General features: G+C 44.9%; 2 protein-coding genes across 10 annotated transcripts in view; both read right to left on the reverse strand.

The window, feature by feature from the left end:
- The window catches only part of LOC143955227 (uncharacterized), a 101,546-nt gene that overhangs the window by 18,545 nt on the left and 63,511 nt on the right, over positions 1-19,490 (reverse strand). The window contains exon 6 of the mRNA XM_077465309.1: positions 4,470-4,585. Within this exon, the coding sequence (XP_077321435.1) occupies positions 4,470-4,585 (116 nt within the window). The remainder of the gene's footprint in view (positions 1-4,469; positions 4,586-19,490) is intronic.
- The window catches only part of LOC143956245 (uncharacterized), a 30,908-nt gene continuing 11,777 nt past the window's right edge, over positions 360-19,490 (reverse strand). For 4 of the 9 annotated variants that reach the window (XM_077466429.1, XM_077466427.1, XM_077466428.1 and 1 more), the window contains 9 exons: positions 14,797-14,868; positions 14,637-14,708; positions 14,441-14,512; positions 14,239-14,310; positions 13,899-13,970; positions 13,707-13,778; positions 13,411-13,598; positions 13,161-13,272; positions 360-5,582 (listed from right to left, as the gene is read on the reverse strand). In XM_077466429.1, coding sequence (XP_077322555.1) covers positions 4,924-5,582; positions 13,161-13,272; positions 13,411-13,598; positions 13,707-13,778; positions 13,899-13,970; positions 14,239-14,310; positions 14,441-14,512; positions 14,637-14,708; positions 14,797-14,868 — 1,391 coding nt within the window. In that variant the 3' untranslated portion in view covers positions 360-4,923. The remainder of the gene's footprint in view (positions 5,583-13,160; positions 13,273-13,410; positions 13,599-13,706; positions 13,779-13,898; positions 13,971-14,238; positions 14,311-14,440; positions 14,513-14,636; positions 14,709-14,796; positions 14,869-19,490) is intronic. The other 5 variants (XM_077466430.1, XM_077466432.1, XM_077466431.1 and 2 more) reach the window with 5 other exon arrangements.

The following is a 19,490-nucleotide window of genomic DNA, read 5'->3' on the forward strand; positions in this document are numbered from 1 at the left end:
TGCTAGGATCACAAAAGAAAGTAGTATAAGGCCTTGAGGAGCATTGAGGTACTAAGAGAACAGGAAGGAAAAGTACAAAAGTTTTGGGAGCACTGGGGTGCTGGGATTACAGGAAGTAAGGAGTACAAGAGTCTCTGGGAGCATTGGGGTGCTGGGATTACAAGGGGGAAGGATTATAAAGCCTCAGGGAGCATTGAGGTACTAGGATAACAAGAAGGAAAAAGTACAAAACTTTTTGGGGAACACTGGGGTGCTGAGATCACAAGAAGGAAGGAGTTCACAAGTCTTGGGAAGCACTGGGGTACTGGGATTACTGCCAAGAGATTGCACTAAAAAGGACACAATTAACAGCAATGGCATACAATAAACCAAACAATCTGATTATATTTTATTGACAGTCTCTGACATACAGAACACATTACAGATTTTCCAGTGTATGAATTCTCTTCCCATATATAAGGCCAGTGGTCCCTGACCATTGCAGATCCAACTGCTTGAAGAAGCCTCTCAGCAGGTCATCTATATCTTATCATCAAATCTTTTTTAGCCAACACTACCAAAATTCCTGTCAACCCAAGACAGTAAATGTAGGTTACTCTCCAGTTAGAAAAATATCTATGGTGCCACTACATTTCCATTCCAAGATTCTATCTGGCTTTGACCACGTGCTGCTGTAATGGCCTATGTCCCTTAGCTTTATGTTAAGCATTAGTGTCCCGCTGGCCATGCCAGTGTCTCTTAGGGTCCTCTAGACTACCCAGCAGAGGTTTATGGTTAATCAGGTAACCTAACTGTATGGTACAAGAAAGGGCATGGTCCATAACCATGGTTTTCAACTGTCAGGCTGCAGCTTTCTGAATGCTCTGGCAGCTACTGCTGTCACACCAGGCTCAGACTGGCCCGGCGGGGGATTCTCAGATGGGTCTCCTCCACTGCGTCACAGAAAAGAACAAAGTACTACTACCGTATATACTCGAGTATAGGCCGACCCGAATATAAGCCGAGGCCCCCAATTTACCCCCAAAAAACTGGAAAACTTATTGACTCGTGTATAAGCCGAGGGTGAGACATGGCTGTCCATCCCTGTGTGTCCGTCCATCCCTGTGTGTGTGTCCGTCCATCCATCCCTGTGTGTGTGTCCATCCATCCATCCATCCATCCATCCCTGTGTGTGTGTCCGTCCATCCATCCCTGTGTGTGTATCCATCCATCCATCCCTGTGTGTGTGTGTGTGTGTGTATTCATCCATCCATCCATCCCTGTGTGTGTGTGTGTGTGTGTGTATCCATCCATCCATCCCTGTGTGTGTGTGTGTGTGTGTGTATCCATCCATCCATCCATCCATCCCTGTGTGTGTGTGTGTGTGTGTGTGTGTGTGTGTCCGTGCAGCCTTGTGTGTGTGTCCAGCCTACCTGTGTCCCAAGCCTCCGTCCCGAGCCGCCGTCGTCCCGAGCCTCCTCTGTCCCGTGCCTCCTCTGTCCCGTGCCTCCTCTGTCCCGTGCCTCCTCTGTCCCGTGCCTCCTCTGTCCCGTGCCTCCTCTGTCCCGTGCCTCCTCCGTCCCGTGCCTCCTCCGTCCCGTGCCTCCTCCGTCCCGTGTCGTGCCGATGGATCGCCGCTCCAGGATCGCCGCTCTTCTCGGCGGCCATTCTACAATTCAAAAGCCGCGCCTCCGTCCTCCGCCTGTGATAGGCGGAACACTCAATTTCCCAGCAGCCTGTGTTCCGCCTATCACGGACATCCTCTCATACTCGTCCGTAGTATGAGAATGAACGGATGTCCGTGATAGGCGGAACACTGACTGCTGGGAAATTCAGTGTTCCGCCTATCACAGGCGGAGGCGGAGAAGGAGGCGCGGCTTTTGAATTTTAATGTCCGCCGTCTGTCTGCTCGATACGCTGATCGAGCAGTCAGACAGCGGTGACTCGAGTATAAGCCGAGGGGGCACTTTCAGCCTCAAAAAAGAGGCTGAAAATCTCGGCTTATACTCGAGTATATACGGTACTTTTTGTAAACTAAAGTACCCTGGCTGAAATGTCTCCATGGGTAGATTGATCTGAAGCCCACAGACGTGAAAGATATTTGGCACTACTGCCCGCACACATAAAGAAGTCATTAGAAGAGGCACTGGTGGACAGCGAATGAGATTGTAACCAAAAGGTACCACCACTGACACGATTTGAGGACCAGTCCCTGGTGGCCATTTTTCCAATGACACCAATGCTTGGAGGGGCTATTCTCCCTAGGGGGCAACTATGTCACTGAAACTAATGATTTAATGGATGTTTTTTTCTGGGGTTCACTGTCCCCAATGACTTAGGGAGCTATTCTTCCCTGGTGGCCACTATTCCACGGACACCAATGATTTGAGGGGCAATTGTTCCCCAGAAGCAACTATCCCACTGACACCAATGATTTGAAGATTTTTTTTTTCTATGGAGTTCACTATTGTACTGACCCAAATGATTTATGTAGCTATTCTTCCTTGGTGGCCACTATTCCACTGACACCAATGATGTGAGGGGCTACTCTACCCAGGGCCCAGCTATGCCGCTGAAACCAATGATCTGAGGGGCAATTGTTCCCAGGAAGCAACTATCCCACTGACCCCGATGATTTGAAGATTATTTTTTCTGGGGTTCACTATCCTACTGACCCCAACGATTTAGGGAGCTATTCTTTCTTGGTGGCCACTATTCCACTGACACCAATGATGCAAGGGGCTATTCTACCCAGGGCCCAGCTATGCCACCCGAAAACCAATAAATTGAGTGGCTATTCTCATCAGGAAGAAACTATCCCACTGACACCGATGATTTGAAGGATTTTTTTTTCTGGGGTTCACTATCCTACTGACTCTAACGATTTAGGGAGCTATCCGTTCTTGGTGGCCACTCTTCCACGGACACCAATGATGTGAGGGGCTATGCTCCCCAGGAAGCAACTATCCCAATGACACCAATGATTTGAAGGATTTCTTTTTCTGGGGTTCACTATCCCACTGACCCCAATGATTTAAGGAGCTATTCTTCCCACTGGGCAGCTATCCCACTGACACCAAGGACTTGAAAGGCAATTTTTTTCCTGGGGTTTATTATCCCACTGACAGCAATGAATTGTTTAGGCAGCTATTCTTCCCTGCAGGCTACTATCCTGCTAATACCAATGATTTGATGGGGGAAGGGTCTCTCCTGGGGGTCACTATCCCACTGATACAAATAAATAGACTAAAATAATTTTGTTATGTCTAATTAAACTACAGTAATTCATATTTTTGACTTATCACTCCCTGTTTAACACATATTTTGTATGCCCATGCTTCTATCTTAGGAGTACAAACTTCTCATTGTTGAAGCACGGAATGGTTCATCTCACTAAGCCCGAGACACACTGGTGTAGTGGTTTGGGCCTTTAGAAGAAAGGAAGATTTCCCAGAAATCCCAACTCAAACCAAGAAATATTAGTTTTTTTTTTGGACCAGGGATGGCATGGTACATCTGTTGGGGCTTTTTTGCCCTTCACTTCCAATGCACTCAAAAGAGATGATCTTGTTGAGGCATGGAAGGGTTTGTCTCACTAAGGTATAGAGAGAGTGGGGTTGGGCTTTTGGAAAAAAGGAAGGTTTCCCCACAGGTTTTCCAGAAATTCCAACTCAAACTAAGATATTTTTGTTTTTCTTGACGGACCAGGGAAGGCATTGTACGTCTATCGTGGCTTTTTTGCCCTTCATTTCCCATGCACTCACCACAAGAGATGATCTTGTTGAAGCATGGACGGATTCATCTCACTAAGTTCGAGAAACACTGGCATAGTGGGGTTGGGCTTTTGGAAGAAAGGAAGGTTTCCCCGCAGGTTTCCCGAAATCCAAACTCAAACCAAGATAATTTAGTTTTTTTGATGGCCGGAGGGCCTGGTCATTATATTGCACAATGGCCACCTTTTCACTCTGCTCTTCACTATCCCTTTCCTCACTTTTTATTTATTTTATTTGTATTGTGTGAGTCACGTTTGTCACTGCACGTGTGATTAGTAGGGTGTCGGTCCTCGGACCAATCCTGAAAGTCTTTGGGAGGGCGGACATAGGCCTTCTGGCTTGGTCCAACCTCCATTGGGGGGGCCTACCTTCGGGGAAGCCCCCATAGTACCAAGTACCCAGGAGGTTCTGTTTCGGCAGTCTTCCCGGGGAAAGGAGGTTGTCTGGCTTCGGCTAGACGACCACTGATGAGTCTGGTACCTCAGTCCCTGTCTGGAGCCTAATGCCCCGGGGGATCAGGGTATGGTCCTTCCTTGTGGAGGACATCAGACACCCGTCTGCACTTTTTAGTGTTTCACTCTTTATGTGTGTGCACTTTTTTTATGCACCGGGTGGAAGTTTTTTGGGTGTGTTTTGCACGCCATGGGCTTTTTCAAAAAAATAAATAAAAAAAAAATAATATTTTGTTTTTTTGATGGACTAGGGAAGGCATGATACCTTTTGTCTGGGCTTTTTTGTTCTTCAACTCCCATGTACTCACCACAACAGACAATCTTACTAATGAGGACACCAGCAACAATAAAAACCCTGAGCGTTTCTGATCCTTTCTCACTCTAAAGCAAAAAAAAAAACCCCAAAAGTTAAAAAAAACATTCTGCCGTTTGATGATGGTTGATGTGGAAACTGCCAGATGTGACCTTTTTGTTCTTTTTCTTCATCATGTGAATCATTGTTACATTTAAATGTGACCTATGCTTCCTATATAGATAATAGAGAGTTCCCTAACTGTTTACAAAATGTTGATTTGTCTGAAAAACATCTCCTGCGTTCGGGGGAAATAAAAACAGCCTAGGTCCTTGCTACAATGGCCAACATCTTGCATTAGACGACAATCCCTCGTCCTTTATCAGAAAGTAATATGCAGGAACTATGGTGGGCACCGGAGCTCCTATCATTCCGACCACGGAGATGTCTTCTTCCTTCGGTGAATCTCCTGATGTCTACCAAGGTCCGATCTCTGAGAGAACCGTTTCCCACATATAAAGCACGGATATGGCTTCTCGCAGATGTACAGCCGAAGATGATTGAGGAGAGACGACTTTTGGGAGAAACACCTCCCGCAACGAGCGCATGGGAAGGGTTTCTCTCCCGTGTGGACTCTCAGATGCCTCACCACGTCGGACTTCTTGGCGAAACACTTCCCGCACACCGAGCAAGGAAATGGCTTTATCCCTCGGTGGATCTTCTCGTGGTTGACCAGAATGCCTTTCTGTGTGAAGCTTTTCCCACAGAAGGAACAGGAGAAAGGCTTTATCCCAGTGTGAAGTCTCTGGTGCATGAGAAGACCTCCATACGTGGTAAACCATTTGCCGCACACGGTACAGGGAAACATTTTGCTGCCTCTCTGACCCATGTCCACATTATCCAAATTAGCGGGGGAGGCTTCCCCAGGGTGAGAGAGATCTGGGGATCTATTGTGAAGTCCTCCAAAGGTATTTGGGGTATCGGGGAGTTCTTCTAGAGAATCCTGTGAAAACTCTTCATCTTTTACATGACAGTCTGCGGATAATAGTAAATGTTCCTCTGACATTTTCCTCATGTGACCGTCTGCTAGGGCAAAAAAAAGAAAAGTATATTCAGAAGATCTGCTTGTTTTTTTAAAGAGACTCACTGGTTTAATTGGTGGATCAAACCATCATGCTAACATGATGAGATTAGACTGTCCTTGTGTACCGCTTACCAAATATTTTATAACATGAATGTCCCAACCATGAGTCACTCTTGCAGACAGGACACATAAATGTCAACCAACGTCAACCAACTTTTGACACTGAAGACCAAGTTTAACCACTTCCCGACCAGCGCACGACGATGTACGTCGACAGAATGGCACGGGCAGGCATATTGGCGTACAAGTACGTCCAATATTCAATGCCGCCCTGCCATCGGGAGCGTGCCGCCGGCGGCGCGCTCCCGCGCTGGTCGGGACCCCCGTGAGTCCGGTCGCGGGGACCCGCGGACTCGATCGCCGCGGGCATCCCCGCGATCGTCTCACGGAGCGGCCGAATGGAGGAAATGCCAAATAAACAGCATTTCTCCATTCTGCCTAGCAACTAGTGACGCTGATCTCTGCTCCATGTGATTGGAGCAGAGATCAGTGTTCACTAAATGAAAGCCCAACCCCCCCACAGTTAGTAACACACCCCTAGGAACACTTAACCCCTACACTGCCACCCACTGGTTAACCCCTTCACTGCCAGTGTCATTTACACAGGAATCACTGCATTTATATAGCAGTGATTACTGTATAAATGACAATGGTCCCAAAAATGTGTCAAAATGTCCGATGGGTCCCCCACAATGTCGCAGTCACAATAAAAATCCCTGATCGCCGCCATTACTAGTAAAAAAAATAATAAAAAATTATTAATAAAAATGCTATAAAACTATCCCTATTTTGTAAACGCTATAACTTTTGCGCAAACCAATCAATAATCGCTTATTGCGATTTTTTTATCAAAAATATGTAGAAGAATACGTATCGGCCTAAACTGTGGGAAAAAAAATGTTTTTTTATATATTTTTGGGGGATATTTATTATAACAAAAAGTAAAAAATAATGCGTTTTTTTCAAAATTGTCGCTCTATTTTTGTTTATAGCGCAAAAAATAAAAACCGCAGGGGTGATCAAATACCACCAAAAGAAAGCTCTATTTGTGGGAAAAAAAAGGACGTCAATTTTGTTTGGGAGCCACGTCGCACGACCACGCAATTGTCAGTTAAAGCGACGCAGTGCCGAATCGCAAAAAGTGGTCTGGTCTTTGACCAGCAAATTGGTCCGGTCTGAAAGTGGTTAAATCAGTATTTTTTGCCAACCCCAAACATTCTAAAAAAATTTTTTAGCAGAGACCCTAGGGAATAAAATGATCATGGCAATTTTTTTATGTCACATGGTATTTTGTGCAGCAGTTTTTCAAATGCATTTAAAAAAATAAAAATACACTTTAATTAATTTTATTGCAAACAAATATATAATACCTAATTTTTTGTTAAAATATAAAAGAAGATGTGTTAACCTCATCAAAATGAAGATAATCCCTAAATTTACCTATCTATTCCGTAACTCCCCACAATGGATTCCTTCCTCATTTTTTACAAAATTGAATCGTTTGTTCTCTTCCTTCCTCTGGGGCTCCGGCCCCCATAGGTTTAAACTATCCACGCTGATGCGTCCGGTGCTGCGGGGGGGGTTGGCATTTCCTGACTGCCAGAAATATTTTCTGGCAGCACAGTTGGTCACGGTAGTCTGGTGGATGACACCAGACCTGTCCAACACTGCGGTGGTTCTGGAGGCTGCGGTGGTCCGATCCGTGGAGGCCCTGACACACTTACCCCTGCGGGGTCCCAGGGCCCCCTATGACCTGACACCCTCTATGCACACAACTCTAAGGGCCTGGCGGGCGGGACTGGGACTGGAGGGGTTTCCGGGGACTGCAATCTCCCCGCACACCCCCCTATGGAATAATCCTACCTTACCCCACCTCTATTCACTACCAGACCCCAAAATTTGGGCCAGATGTGGCATAAAACTCTTATCTGACCTCACGACCGGTACGACTATACACCCCTTTAATCACCTGGTATCTCGCAATAATGTACCCCCCTCGCATCTATTCCGCTATATGCAGCTATCCCATGCTTTCAAGGCTCAAGTGGTACCCAATACCACGCAAATTGTGCAATCCGCCCTGGAAAAGATTACAAGATCTGAATGTACTAGGAAACCGACTTCGGTCCTATATGCGCACCTTATTAGGGTCTCTTTTCCAGATCTGTCAAAGCTCCGGCAGAGATGGACTCAAGACATATCGGATCTGGATTCCGAGGACTGGGAGGACATGTGGGACTTTCCCTTCACCATCCTGGTATCCCTTCGTGACCGCCTCATACAATACAAAATTCTACACCGGGCATATATTACCCCGTATAGATTACATAAAATGAGAACCTCCCTGTCCTCGGAATGCTGGAGATGCACTGGGGATCCGGGTGACTTTATACACATCTTCTGGTCCTGCCCGGTAATTCAGCGTTACTGGTCACAGGTACTATCCATAATTCATGAAGTGGTGGGAATAGATGTAGCCCAGACCCCGCGGATATGCCTTCTGGGATTGGTGGAAGGGGTGGCCCCCAGGATAGCAGACAGAACCCTGATAGGACTTCTACTCTTTTATGCCAGGAAAATGATCACCTTATGCTGGAAAAAGCAGGCCCCGCCGTCATTACAACTGTGGAAATCCCATGTCAATAAAGTCTTACCACATTACAAAGAAACGTATCATAACAGGGGTTGCCCCAAAAAATACATGAAAGTGTGGTCTAAGTGGCTGGCTGATGCCTCCACAGTGACTACAGATTAACATGTCCGGGATGTCATCCTGAGGGAAGATGGGAGTGTGGATGGGGAGGGCCCCCTGGCATTGCTCCACTTCAATGTCTTGGTTTTTTAGTGTTACCAATCCTATATGCCTAGTTCAATTATTCTGGTGCCCCTTGCGGCCCGACTACAGTAATTGGTCCTAAGTTGTTATATGGAGCGGGAGCCAACCTAGCACTAAGTTAGTGATTGTTGTTGTGGATGTGCTACAGGTGTCGATTATTCTGTTAGAATCACTTGACGACCCCTGCGTGGGTCTAACCATAACAATGTGGCATGTCACTGTTTTTGTTTTTTGTTGAATGTTCGTTTGTCTGTCTAAAACTCAATAAAAAACATTTTCAAAAAAAAATAAAAAATATAAAAGAAGATGTAAATAGATACCTAACATGTCATGCTTTATGCGTACGCTCGTGGATGGTGACAAATTACAGTACTGAAAAATCTCCATCATCAACGCTTTAACCACTTCGCACCCAGGCCAATTCTGACATTTCTCTCCTACATGTAAAATTCATAATTTTTTTGCTAGAAAATTACATAGAACCCCCACACATTATATATGTTTTTTTTTTTTTAGCAAAGACCCTAGAGAATACAATGGCGGTTGTTGCAACTTTTTATCTCGCACGGTATTTGCGCAGCGATTTTTTTTGAACACGTTTTAAAAAAATAAAAAAACACAGTTTCATGCTTTAAAAAACAAAACAAAACTGTAAAGTTAGGCAAATTTTTTTGCATAATGTGAAAGATGAAGATACGCCGAGTAAATAGATACCCAACATGTCACGCTTCAAAATTGCACGCGCTCGTGGAATGGCGCCAAACGTTGGTATTTAAAAATCCCCATAAGCGACGCTTTACATTTTTTTACTGGTTACACGTTTTGGGTTACAGAGGAGGTCTAGGGCTAGAATTATTGCTCTCGCTCTAACGTTCGCGGCGATGCCTCATATGTGTGGTTTGAACACAGTTTTCATATGTGGGCGGGACTTATGTATGCGTTCACTTCTACGTACGAGCTCACGGGGACAGGGGCGCTTTAAATTTATTTTTATTTTTTTATTGTTAATTTAATTTTAATTTTTTTAGTTTGACACTTTAAAAAAAAAAAAAAAAAAATGTGATTACTTTTATTCCTATTACAAGGAATGTAAACATCCCTTGTAATAGGAATATGGCACGACCGGACCTATTTACAGTGAGATCTGGGGGTCAATAAGACCCCATATCTCACCTCTAGGCTGGGAAGCCTAAAATCAAAAAATATAAATAAAACGATCCTGGCTTCCCAGCCAAAACTGCACCGTTAATTTGAATGCAGAGGCTGATACCATAGAGATTTCCAGCGGACCAGATCGTCCCCGGAGTCTCTATGATCGTTCGGAGGCCGGGCGCGATATTATGACGACACGCCCGGCCTCCGAACGATCATAGAGACTCCGGGGACGATCTGGTCCGCTGGAAATCTCTATGGTATCATCCGGGGGCCGGCGGATCCTGTGACCGACTCACCGATGGAAGCAGTGAGTCGGTACAAGCACCGGAGGGCGGGGGGGCGTCCCCTCCCGCCACCCGTAAGAATGATCAAGTGGCGGAACAGCCACTATGATCGTTCTTATGGTGCAGGGAATGGCCGGCTGAAAATGCCGATATCTGAATGATGTCTGTGGCCTCAGGCATCATTCACATATACCGCCACAAAGCCCACGACGTCATATGACGTAGTGTGGGCGCCAAGTGGTTAAAAGCCTTTTAATTAACAAAACAAACCAAAAAAAAAACCCACACACACACAATATATGCCCCCATTTTTTTGTAAAATATGAAAGATAATGTTATGCCGAGTAAATAGATACCACACAGAGTAAATAGATGTCACGCTTTAAAACTGCACATGCTCGTGGAAGGGCGACAACGGTCCATAGGTGACGCTTTAAATTGTTTTACAGATTACCTGTTTAGAGTTACAGAGGAGAATTGTTGCTCTCGCTCTAACGTTTACGGCAATACTTCGCACGTGTGGTGAGAAAAAATGTACATATGCGTGAGCGACTTGCAAATGCGTTCGCTTCTGTGCACAAGCACGGAGGGATAGGGGGCACGTTACATTTTTTAACATTTTTTTTCTTATTTAATTTTTTATTTTTACACCATCCCTTTTAATTTAATTTTTTTAATTTTTTTGGAATCACTTTTATTCCTATGGCAAGGAATGTAAACATCCCTTGTAATAGAAATAAGGATGACAAGTCCTCTTTATGGAGAGATCTTGGGTTCAAAAAGACTCCCAAGCACAGGGTTCTGCGCTGGGACCAATCCTATTTAAAGTGGTTGTAAACCCTTACAAACCATTTTGACCTACAGGTAAGCCTAGATTAAGGCTTACCTGTAGGTCCAAGAAATATCTCCTAAACCTATATGGTTTAGGAGATATTTGCCGAAAGACAGGCACAGCTGTCTACTACGCATGCGCCGTAGACAGCGGGGCGCAGGCGCACTGAGCGCGCCGCAGTTAACGGCGATATGCCGCGAGTGGCGGCTCCCGTGCTCATGCGCGGGAGTGACGTCATCGTGGCTCCGACGAATGACAGCGCCGGAGCAGCGAGACCCACCAAGAAGATGGAGGCTCCGTACACAAGGGGACAGCGGTGACTTCGCTGGCTCCTGTGTCAGGTAAGTGACATGTAATGGACTACTATGCGATGCATAGTAGTCCATTATGCTTTACCTTTGCAGGGAATCAAAGAGGAAGTAAACCCATCAGGGTTTACTTCCTCTTTAATCTGTTCATAAACAACCTGGAGGATGGGGTAAACAGTCCAATCTCTGTATTTGCAGATACTAAGCTAAGCAGAGCAATAACATCTCTGCGGGATGTGGAAACCTTGCAAGGAGATCTGAACAAATGAATGGGGTGGGCAACTACATGGCAAATGAGGTTCAATGTAGAAAAATGTAAAATAATGCATTTGGGTGGCAAACATATCAATACAATCTATACACTGGGGGGAGATCCTCTGGGGGAATATAGGATGGAAAAGGACCTGGGGGTCCTAGTACATGATAGGCTCAGCAATGCCAAGCTGCTGCTAACAAAGAATATTGGCATGCATTAAACTCCAGAGATAAAACGATAATTCTCCCGCTCTACAAGACTCTGGTCCGGCCGCACCTGGAGTATGCTGTCCAGTTCTGGGCACCAGTCCTCAGGAAGGATGTACTGGAAATGGAGCGAGTACAAAGAAGGGCAACAAAGCTAATAAAGGGTCCTGGGGATATTAGTTATGAGGAAAGGTTGCGAGCACTGAACTTATTCTCTCTGGAGAAGAGACGCTTGAGAGAGGATATGATTTCAATGTACAAATACCGTACTGGTGACCCCACAATAGGGATAAAACTATAAAACTTTTTCACAGAAAAGGGAGTTTAACAAGACACGTGGCCACTCATTAAAATAAGAAAAGAGAGGTTTAACTTTAAACTACGTAGAGGGTTCTTTACTGTAAGAGCGGGAAGGATGTGGAATTCCCTTCCACAGGCAGTGGTCTCAGTCGGGGGGGCATTGATAATTTCAAGAAACTATAAGCCCTTGTATACACGGACGGACATTCCGACAACCAAATCCGTCGGATTTTGTCCGAAACTGTTGCATACACACGGTCGGACAAAGTTGTCGGAAAATCCGATCATTCAGAACGTGATGACGTAATTTCGTTACAATGGGACTACATTCAGGCTAGTAGCCAATAGCTTTGATGTAGGAATTTGATCTGAGCATGCGTGGCACTTTGTCCGATCGGAATTCTCTACACATGATCGGAGTATGTCAGATCGGAGCATTTTGTCGGAAAATTTTACCAACAAGTTGGAAAACTTGGTCCGTCGGTTACTCTGATGGAAACAGTGCGATGGAGACCACACACAGTCGGAATATCCGACAAAACGGTCCGATCGGACACATTCCGTCGGAATCTCCAACCGTGTGTACAAGGGCTTAGACTGGGATCCTATTAAAGTTTATGTGTGTGTGTAAAGGCAGGCGTCCCAATACTTTTGTTAATATCGTGTACGTATGCGGTCAGCAAGTGGTTAAGAAGGTTATCCTGGTTCCCCCTTCATTTATGGCCAATCTTTTACCATATTTTTTTTTTTTTCATTATGTTCTGAGAAGAGTAGGAAGGTCAGTTTTTCCATATGGTGTCTGGGTTTATGTTTCGTAGATTACCGCTTATTTGTTGTGCCAATGACACTCTCAAACCATGATACACAGGGTGTCACGGGTACAGGAAGCAGGGGGGAAATCTACCCAACATTTTTACAGCAATACAAAAACGCAACCCTTGGCCGTGCTAAACCAAGCAAACATACTGAGAGAGGAATTGAAAGACAGAAAGCTTTTCCTGGGTTAGCAACCAACCACACAAAAGCAGAATACAGATTTTGGAAAAGACTACAAGCCTTGGTATGGAATTTCCCTAACCAGGATCATCCTACTATTATACATGATGGAGAAATTACAAAAAAAACAAAAAAAACATGGAAAATAAACAATTCCCAATATCCCAAACATTTACGGAGAGATAGCAAGGGGCAGATTAATCAAAATGAAGAAAGGCAACAACTATGGAAAAAAAAAACAGATGGACAAAGCGAAAGGCAGAAGATCTAGACAAGGATGGGACAACCACGACACAACAACAAAACATAATTGGGCTACCTGGCTACCTAAGCTCTCCATTACCCACCTGCTCCAATCTCTATGGGACCTTGCTCTGCCTTACGTCGCCAATAATTTCTTATAAGCATCTCCTCTTCTTCGTCTATCTCTTCAACTTTTATATTTGTCAGGTTTTCAAGCTGGGTGACACACAACAGGTAACGGTTAATGTCTTTCCGAGCCACAGCAGGAGAATAGGATGTTGTAAACATCTTGTAAACTGCTCTACAGCGTGTAGATTTACTTTGGTATTTAATGAAGCCCTCAGGTCCACCTACCGAAAAATGGTTGGGGGTGTTGTGGTCTTCCTGTGTGGAATCCTGTGAGCACAGAGGACTGGAGCTACGATCTTCCTGTATGGAATCCTGGGAATATATCGGACTGGGACTGAGGTCGTCCTTTGAGGAATCCCGGGAATACAGAGGACGGGGACATCTCTCTGGTGTATTTCTGTTACTGGATCCATCTGTAGGAAACACACACACTGACTGAATACATTGTTTCTATCAGATGATGGGGGATCTAGGTGGACCCTCCGTACTGCTCTCTCCTTTATGATAAAGTCTCCTCTTACCCCGTGATGTGAAGGCCGTCTGGCTCGCCAAATTGCTGAGGGCACGTTGAAGTTTTTTGTCTGTGTTTTTCTCTGTGAAGGAAACAAACACACACTGACTGAATACATTGTTTCTATGTGTTTATCAGATGATGGGGCATCTAGGTGGACCCTCCGTACTGCTCTCTCCTTTACAATAAAGTCTCCTCTTACCTGGAGATTTGAGGGGCGGCTGGCTGGCCAAATTGCTGGGGGCTCTTTGAAGTTTTTTGTCAGTGTTCTTCTCTGTGAAACACACACACACTGACTGAATACATTGTTTGTATGTGTGTATCAGATGATGGAGGATCTAGGTCAGGGGTCCCAAACTGGCGGCCCTTCAGCTGTTGGGAAACTACAAGTCCCATCATGCCTCTGCCAGAGGGAGTCATGCTTTTGCAAAGTCTCATGAGACTTGAAGTTTCGCAACAGCTGGAGAGCCACCAGTTTGAGACCGCTGATCTAGGTGGACCCTCTGTACTGCTCTATCCTTTATGATAAAGTCTCCTCTTACCTGGTGATTTGAGGGTCGGCTGGCTCGCCAAAATGCTGGGGACTCTTTGAGGTTTTTTGTCGACATTCTTCTCTGTGTAGGAAACACACACACACACACACACACTAACTGAATATATTGTTTGTATGTGTGTATCAGATGATGGGGGATCTAGGTGGACCCTCTGTACTGCTCTATCCTTTCTCCTAAACTCTCCTCTTACCTGGTGATGTGAGGGGCGGCAGGCTCGCCAAAATGTTGGGGACTCTTTGAGGTTTTTTGTCTGCATTCTTCTCTGTGTAGGAAACACAAACACTAACTGAATACATTGTTTCTACGTGTGTATCAGGTGAGGGGGGGGGGGGATCTAGGTGGACCCTCCGTACTGCTCTATCCTTTCTGCTAAACTCTCCTCTTACCTGGTGATGTGAGGGGCGGCTGGCTCGCCAAATTGTTGGGGTCTCTTTGAAGATTTTTGTTGGTGTTCTTCTCTGTGTAGGAAACACACACACACACTGACTGAATACATTGTTTCTAGGGTGATCTAGATGTCTCCTTTATAATAAAGTCTCCTCTTACCTGGTGATGTGAGGGGCGGCTGGCTCGCCAAATTGCTGGGGACTCTCTGAAGCTTTTTGTCGGTGTTCTTCTCTGTGTAGGAAACACACACACCGACTGAATACATTGTGTCTAGGGGGATCTAGGTGTCTCCTTTATTGTATCCTTAAGCAGGATTTATTAAGTAAAAAATTATTACAGAAGGGTATAAACCATACCAAGAACAAGATACAAGAAGTTGACATGGTACAGGTCAGCACATGAATGGGTATATAATATAGTATAGTATATTATAGTATAACATATATAGTGTATATATAAGTAAAAGAATGCAGAGTCTATCATCCAAGCATCGGTACAACGTCAACGAAAGTTAAAAATCCCAACAAACCTAGTGGCGTAAAGGCCCTGAAGAAAGAGGTCCTTAACCCCAATGTCATATCATTAATATAAGAATTAGGTCACAAGGGGAACGGGGTAAAGGAAAAAAAAAGGGGGAGTTTTTTTTTGCTAGAAAATTACTTAGAACCCCCAAACATTATACATTTTTTTTCTGACACCCTACAGAATAAAATGGCGGTTGTTGCAATACTATCTGTCACACCGTATTTGTGTAGCGATCTTACAAGCGCACTTTCTTTTGGAAAATATACACTTTTTTTAATTAAAAAAATACAACAGTAAAGTTAGCCCAATTTTTGTTTTTACATTGTGAAAGATAATGTTGTAAATTAAGTAAATTGATACCCAGTGGCGTTTTGACGTTGCTTCCGCCCAGCAATGGTATGGAGATGGGTGGGGGCCATCTTCCACCTCACTCGTCTCCATGCCCAGCAAGGGTGAACATCCGATCGCAGCAGAGGGCACTGGAGTGCGGTGGGGCCTGTCCCGCCGCCAATAAAAGTGATCTCGCGGGGAATCCGCAGCAGAGACCACTCTTATCGGAAAGAAGATCACCGGATGAAGAAGAGGATACCGGGGTTATGGCAGCTAGCTGCTGCCATAACAAAGATATTCCACTTCAAACTTAGGACGTATATCGTTGTGCGGCGGTCTGTACAGTAAATGGTTAAGAAGGAGCATGATAGGGAAGATCAACACAAGGAGAGGGTTAAGAATAAAAGGGTTAAGAGCAAGAACTCAAGACTGCTGGTCAGTCCAAGGGAGCCAGACCGTATTTCAAGGTAGGTCAACTCAGAGTTTTTCAACTGTGGCAAAATTACACACAGCCCGCTACTGTCTGATCATTATAGACTTCCACTGTTAACTTCTATGTACAGAGTAGCAGGAGATACCATACCAGGCATTCTCCCGGCTCTCTCCTCCTCTATGTTGTTCTCTGTAGTTTTGCCAGCAAAACTGAAAGCTATCCAAGCGTGTGCGTGCTTCACAAGCATAGAGCAGCCTAATTAAAAATGCAACATGCAGAGTTCACACAAAAAAAGTACTCAAACGTAACTCCTTGTGTGAGCGAACCCTCAGGATCCTGTGCCCCGGGAATGTACGCAGTTCTAAAGGGTGACTTGACTGAAAAAAAGTTAAAAAACACTGGGTTCACTGGGTTAACAGTGGTAAGGCAGCATCAATCATAGCCTTCCAGGATTATACAATCTGAGGGAAGGGCGAGGACCACTTGCACAAAATATCTTTCTTAGTGTAGTGGACTAAATAGGAAATCAATGTTTTAGCATGGTGTGGACGTTGGTCATCATCGTGAATGCCCAGAAGAGCTAGCTCTGGGGTCACTGGAAGGCGTATCTGAACATGAATATGAATGATGTCAAAGACATCTACCCAAAATCTATGAACCACAGGACTATTGCAAAACATGTGCATATTGTTCCCCCGATGGAGTGAGCAGATAGGTACAAGAAGGTAGGAAAAATCCTGGGGTATAGTAGACCCTATGAAGACATTTTGTCTGTATCAGCTTGTCCTTGGAAGAAATAACCAATTTAGGGCAAGCTTTTAAACAATCTTCCCAATCCTCTTGCTCCAGAGCTGGAATATCCGCCTTCCACAGAACCCATAAATCGCTTCACCAACACGTAAAAGAGCAGCATAGAGAGCAGAAAAGGCCTTGCATAAATCTGACTGAGAAAGCAATTCTTCAGTCGAGTCGGTTTGGAGGACCTGCATCTAAGGAAACTGATCTGGCAGCGTGACATAATTGAAGGTATCGAAAGAGCATTCAACCTGTTAGATGAAATTCCCGTGAGTTGGGGAAAGGTCAAGAGGGAACCTCCTGGCATAATATCTCCCAGAGCCTTAATTCCATTTCTGGCCCACAACTGGAGATCTGGTACAGTACGGACATGGTAGAGGTTAGGATTACCCCATAAGGGCTGTGCGGGGGACCACTGATTCATGGGAAGAAACCTGCGCCTAGCCTCCCCCCATACCCTAAAAGTAGTTTTAGTAGGGACAGGAAGTACAGCTTAGGCCTTAGGACCTCTATACATCTAGTTATGCAATTCTGAAAAGGAGCCCAGAAAGGTAGCCTCCAAACAGATCACCGCATTGGACTTGGATCCAAGAAACCACCAGTGGGCAGTAACTAGAATGGCCACCCAATAGTAGACCTGGAATTTCGGCAGAGCTAGACCCCCACAATGCGATGGAAGCTGCAGAGTAGATTTCGCCAATCTGGGAAGGGACCCATGCCATATAAAACAAAATATAACGGTCAATCTCTCGGAAGACAGAATTCAGAATCCAAATCGGGTAGTTCCAAAAAACATATGTACATTGTGAAAGATTTATCATCTTAAGGAAGTTGATACGCCCCAAAAGATTAAGAGGGAGAGTAGACCAAGAGGCACACCATTCCCAGAGAAGTGAAAGTAAAAGCAGCACGTTTTTATTACAAAAAGCTGACAGATACTGGGTCACCCTCACCCCCAAGTATCTGAATTCATCCACCCAGCATAAGAGAGGAACAAGCAAGGGAATTAGACCAATTAATACAGGTGCCAGAGTACGTACCAAAGGTGTCAAACAGTTCCATGGCTGCCGACTAGGAGGGTCTTGCATCTTGCAAGTACAGCAGAGCATCATCGGCGTAGATCGACAATTTCTCCTCGAGCTGACCTAAACAAAGATCTCAAAAGACCCCAGACTTTGGGGTTCCCTCCTAGATCACCAACAGGCTCCTCAGCACTCCATCTTTCACTGACTACCTTACTGGCGTGACTCATCCATATTTAAAGGCCCACTCTGCCGCCTAGCCAGGACCTCTGCCTGGGGATTGGCCAAGTTCCCCTAGGTATGCAAATTAACCCTCCTGGCCCCTGCCCACTAACTTCTACAAGTTTCTCCAAACTTCCAAATCAAGGGGGAGGTACCGGATCCCTGCCTCTGTGAGTCATCCAGCCTGACCTGCAGTAAACCCTGACCCAGATTCAGACTCCCTTTACCACCAGTCACACAAATAAATTTACCTTCACTAACATAATAGCACACTAGAGGGTGCACAATAATTGCCTCTGCCATAGAATTAGGGAAAGAGCTCAATGAGAGATACAGAAAGAACAGGTCTGTAAGCCTGGGAGCTGAGAATTCAACATGCAGAGAATAAACCTTGGTGGATAGTCCATCACTCCTGGGAGTCTTCCGACCCTGTAACCACCCTATGGCTTCCTGAACCTCATCCAGTGAAATAGCCGTTCACGTAAGGAGGGGTCTAGGGTGGTAAAGGATGTAAGGATTAAGGGGTGTCTAAACAAAATGGTTGACAATATGTCTTACTAAATACTTGTCTTTCTCTATACTTCTCAGTAAAATAAGGACTCGTCATCTATTGTCACGTACTCATCAAGAAGAGGCCGCATCAGCCCTAAAAAGCAGTCTACGCCCAGAAGATTGTCTTATCAGCTGATAACACCCGGAGAATTGCTTTTTCTTTGCAAAAATGTTGTTTTTTTACACTGCTGATGTTTGCTCTTTTCTGTCTATAAAAGAGAAGTAATAAAGAGCTCAGAGTCAGTCAGAGAGAGTCAGAGTTAACGACGGACTTCTGAGCAGAAATACTGAATACCTCCGTGTCTCTTTGCTTAGATAAGAACTCTAACTAACAATTGGGAAACGGTAACATAACCTGACAAATAGGTGACTTGTTGAGGTCACACCTAACATTTCTGGCGCCGCGAACAAGGGACCTGCAGAAAGAAACTACAAGAGGCGAACGAACATAAGGACGGAACAAAGAGGCTGGGCACATCAAGAACCACAGACAAATCCTGCGCAGGTAAGAAAAGCTTTATTTTCTTATAAACTCTGTGCTTCTTAGATTTGTGCCCACCTGATCTGTCTGAATTGTTCTTCAGGTAAACACCAACCTCTGTAGTAAGCGGGTCTTGAACTTAATATTTTGGCTTATGTTACCGTTGTTTCTTGTCTGTCTCCTTGTCATCTGTCTGTTGTGACTGAGATAAGCCCTGTTTGTATGGTGTGAATTGAAACATATATCATCCCAATGGGTAACGGAATGCGCCCTTAACTCGTAAGAGTACTTTGGGGGTCCGACACTTAAGTTTGATATACGCTTTTTGATTCATGAGCCTAAAAACGGGTTGAAAGTATAAGTCCTGACTGCCTCGATAAAGCAGGAATAAGAAACGAATGCTGAGAGATTCCATGATAATGGGAAGGGAATAAAGGTCTCCACAAAGTCCCGGAGACCTAGTCATATGTGTTTGGCCACCAAAAGGGAATGC

Source organism: Lithobates pipiens, unplaced genomic scaffold, assembly GCF_037356315.1.
Source record: "Lithobates pipiens isolate NorthernLeopardFrog02 unplaced genomic scaffold, aLitPip1_a1.2 Scaffold_35, whole genome shotgun sequence".
Taxonomy (NCBI): domain Eukaryota; kingdom Metazoa; phylum Chordata; class Amphibia; order Anura; family Ranidae; genus Lithobates; species Lithobates pipiens.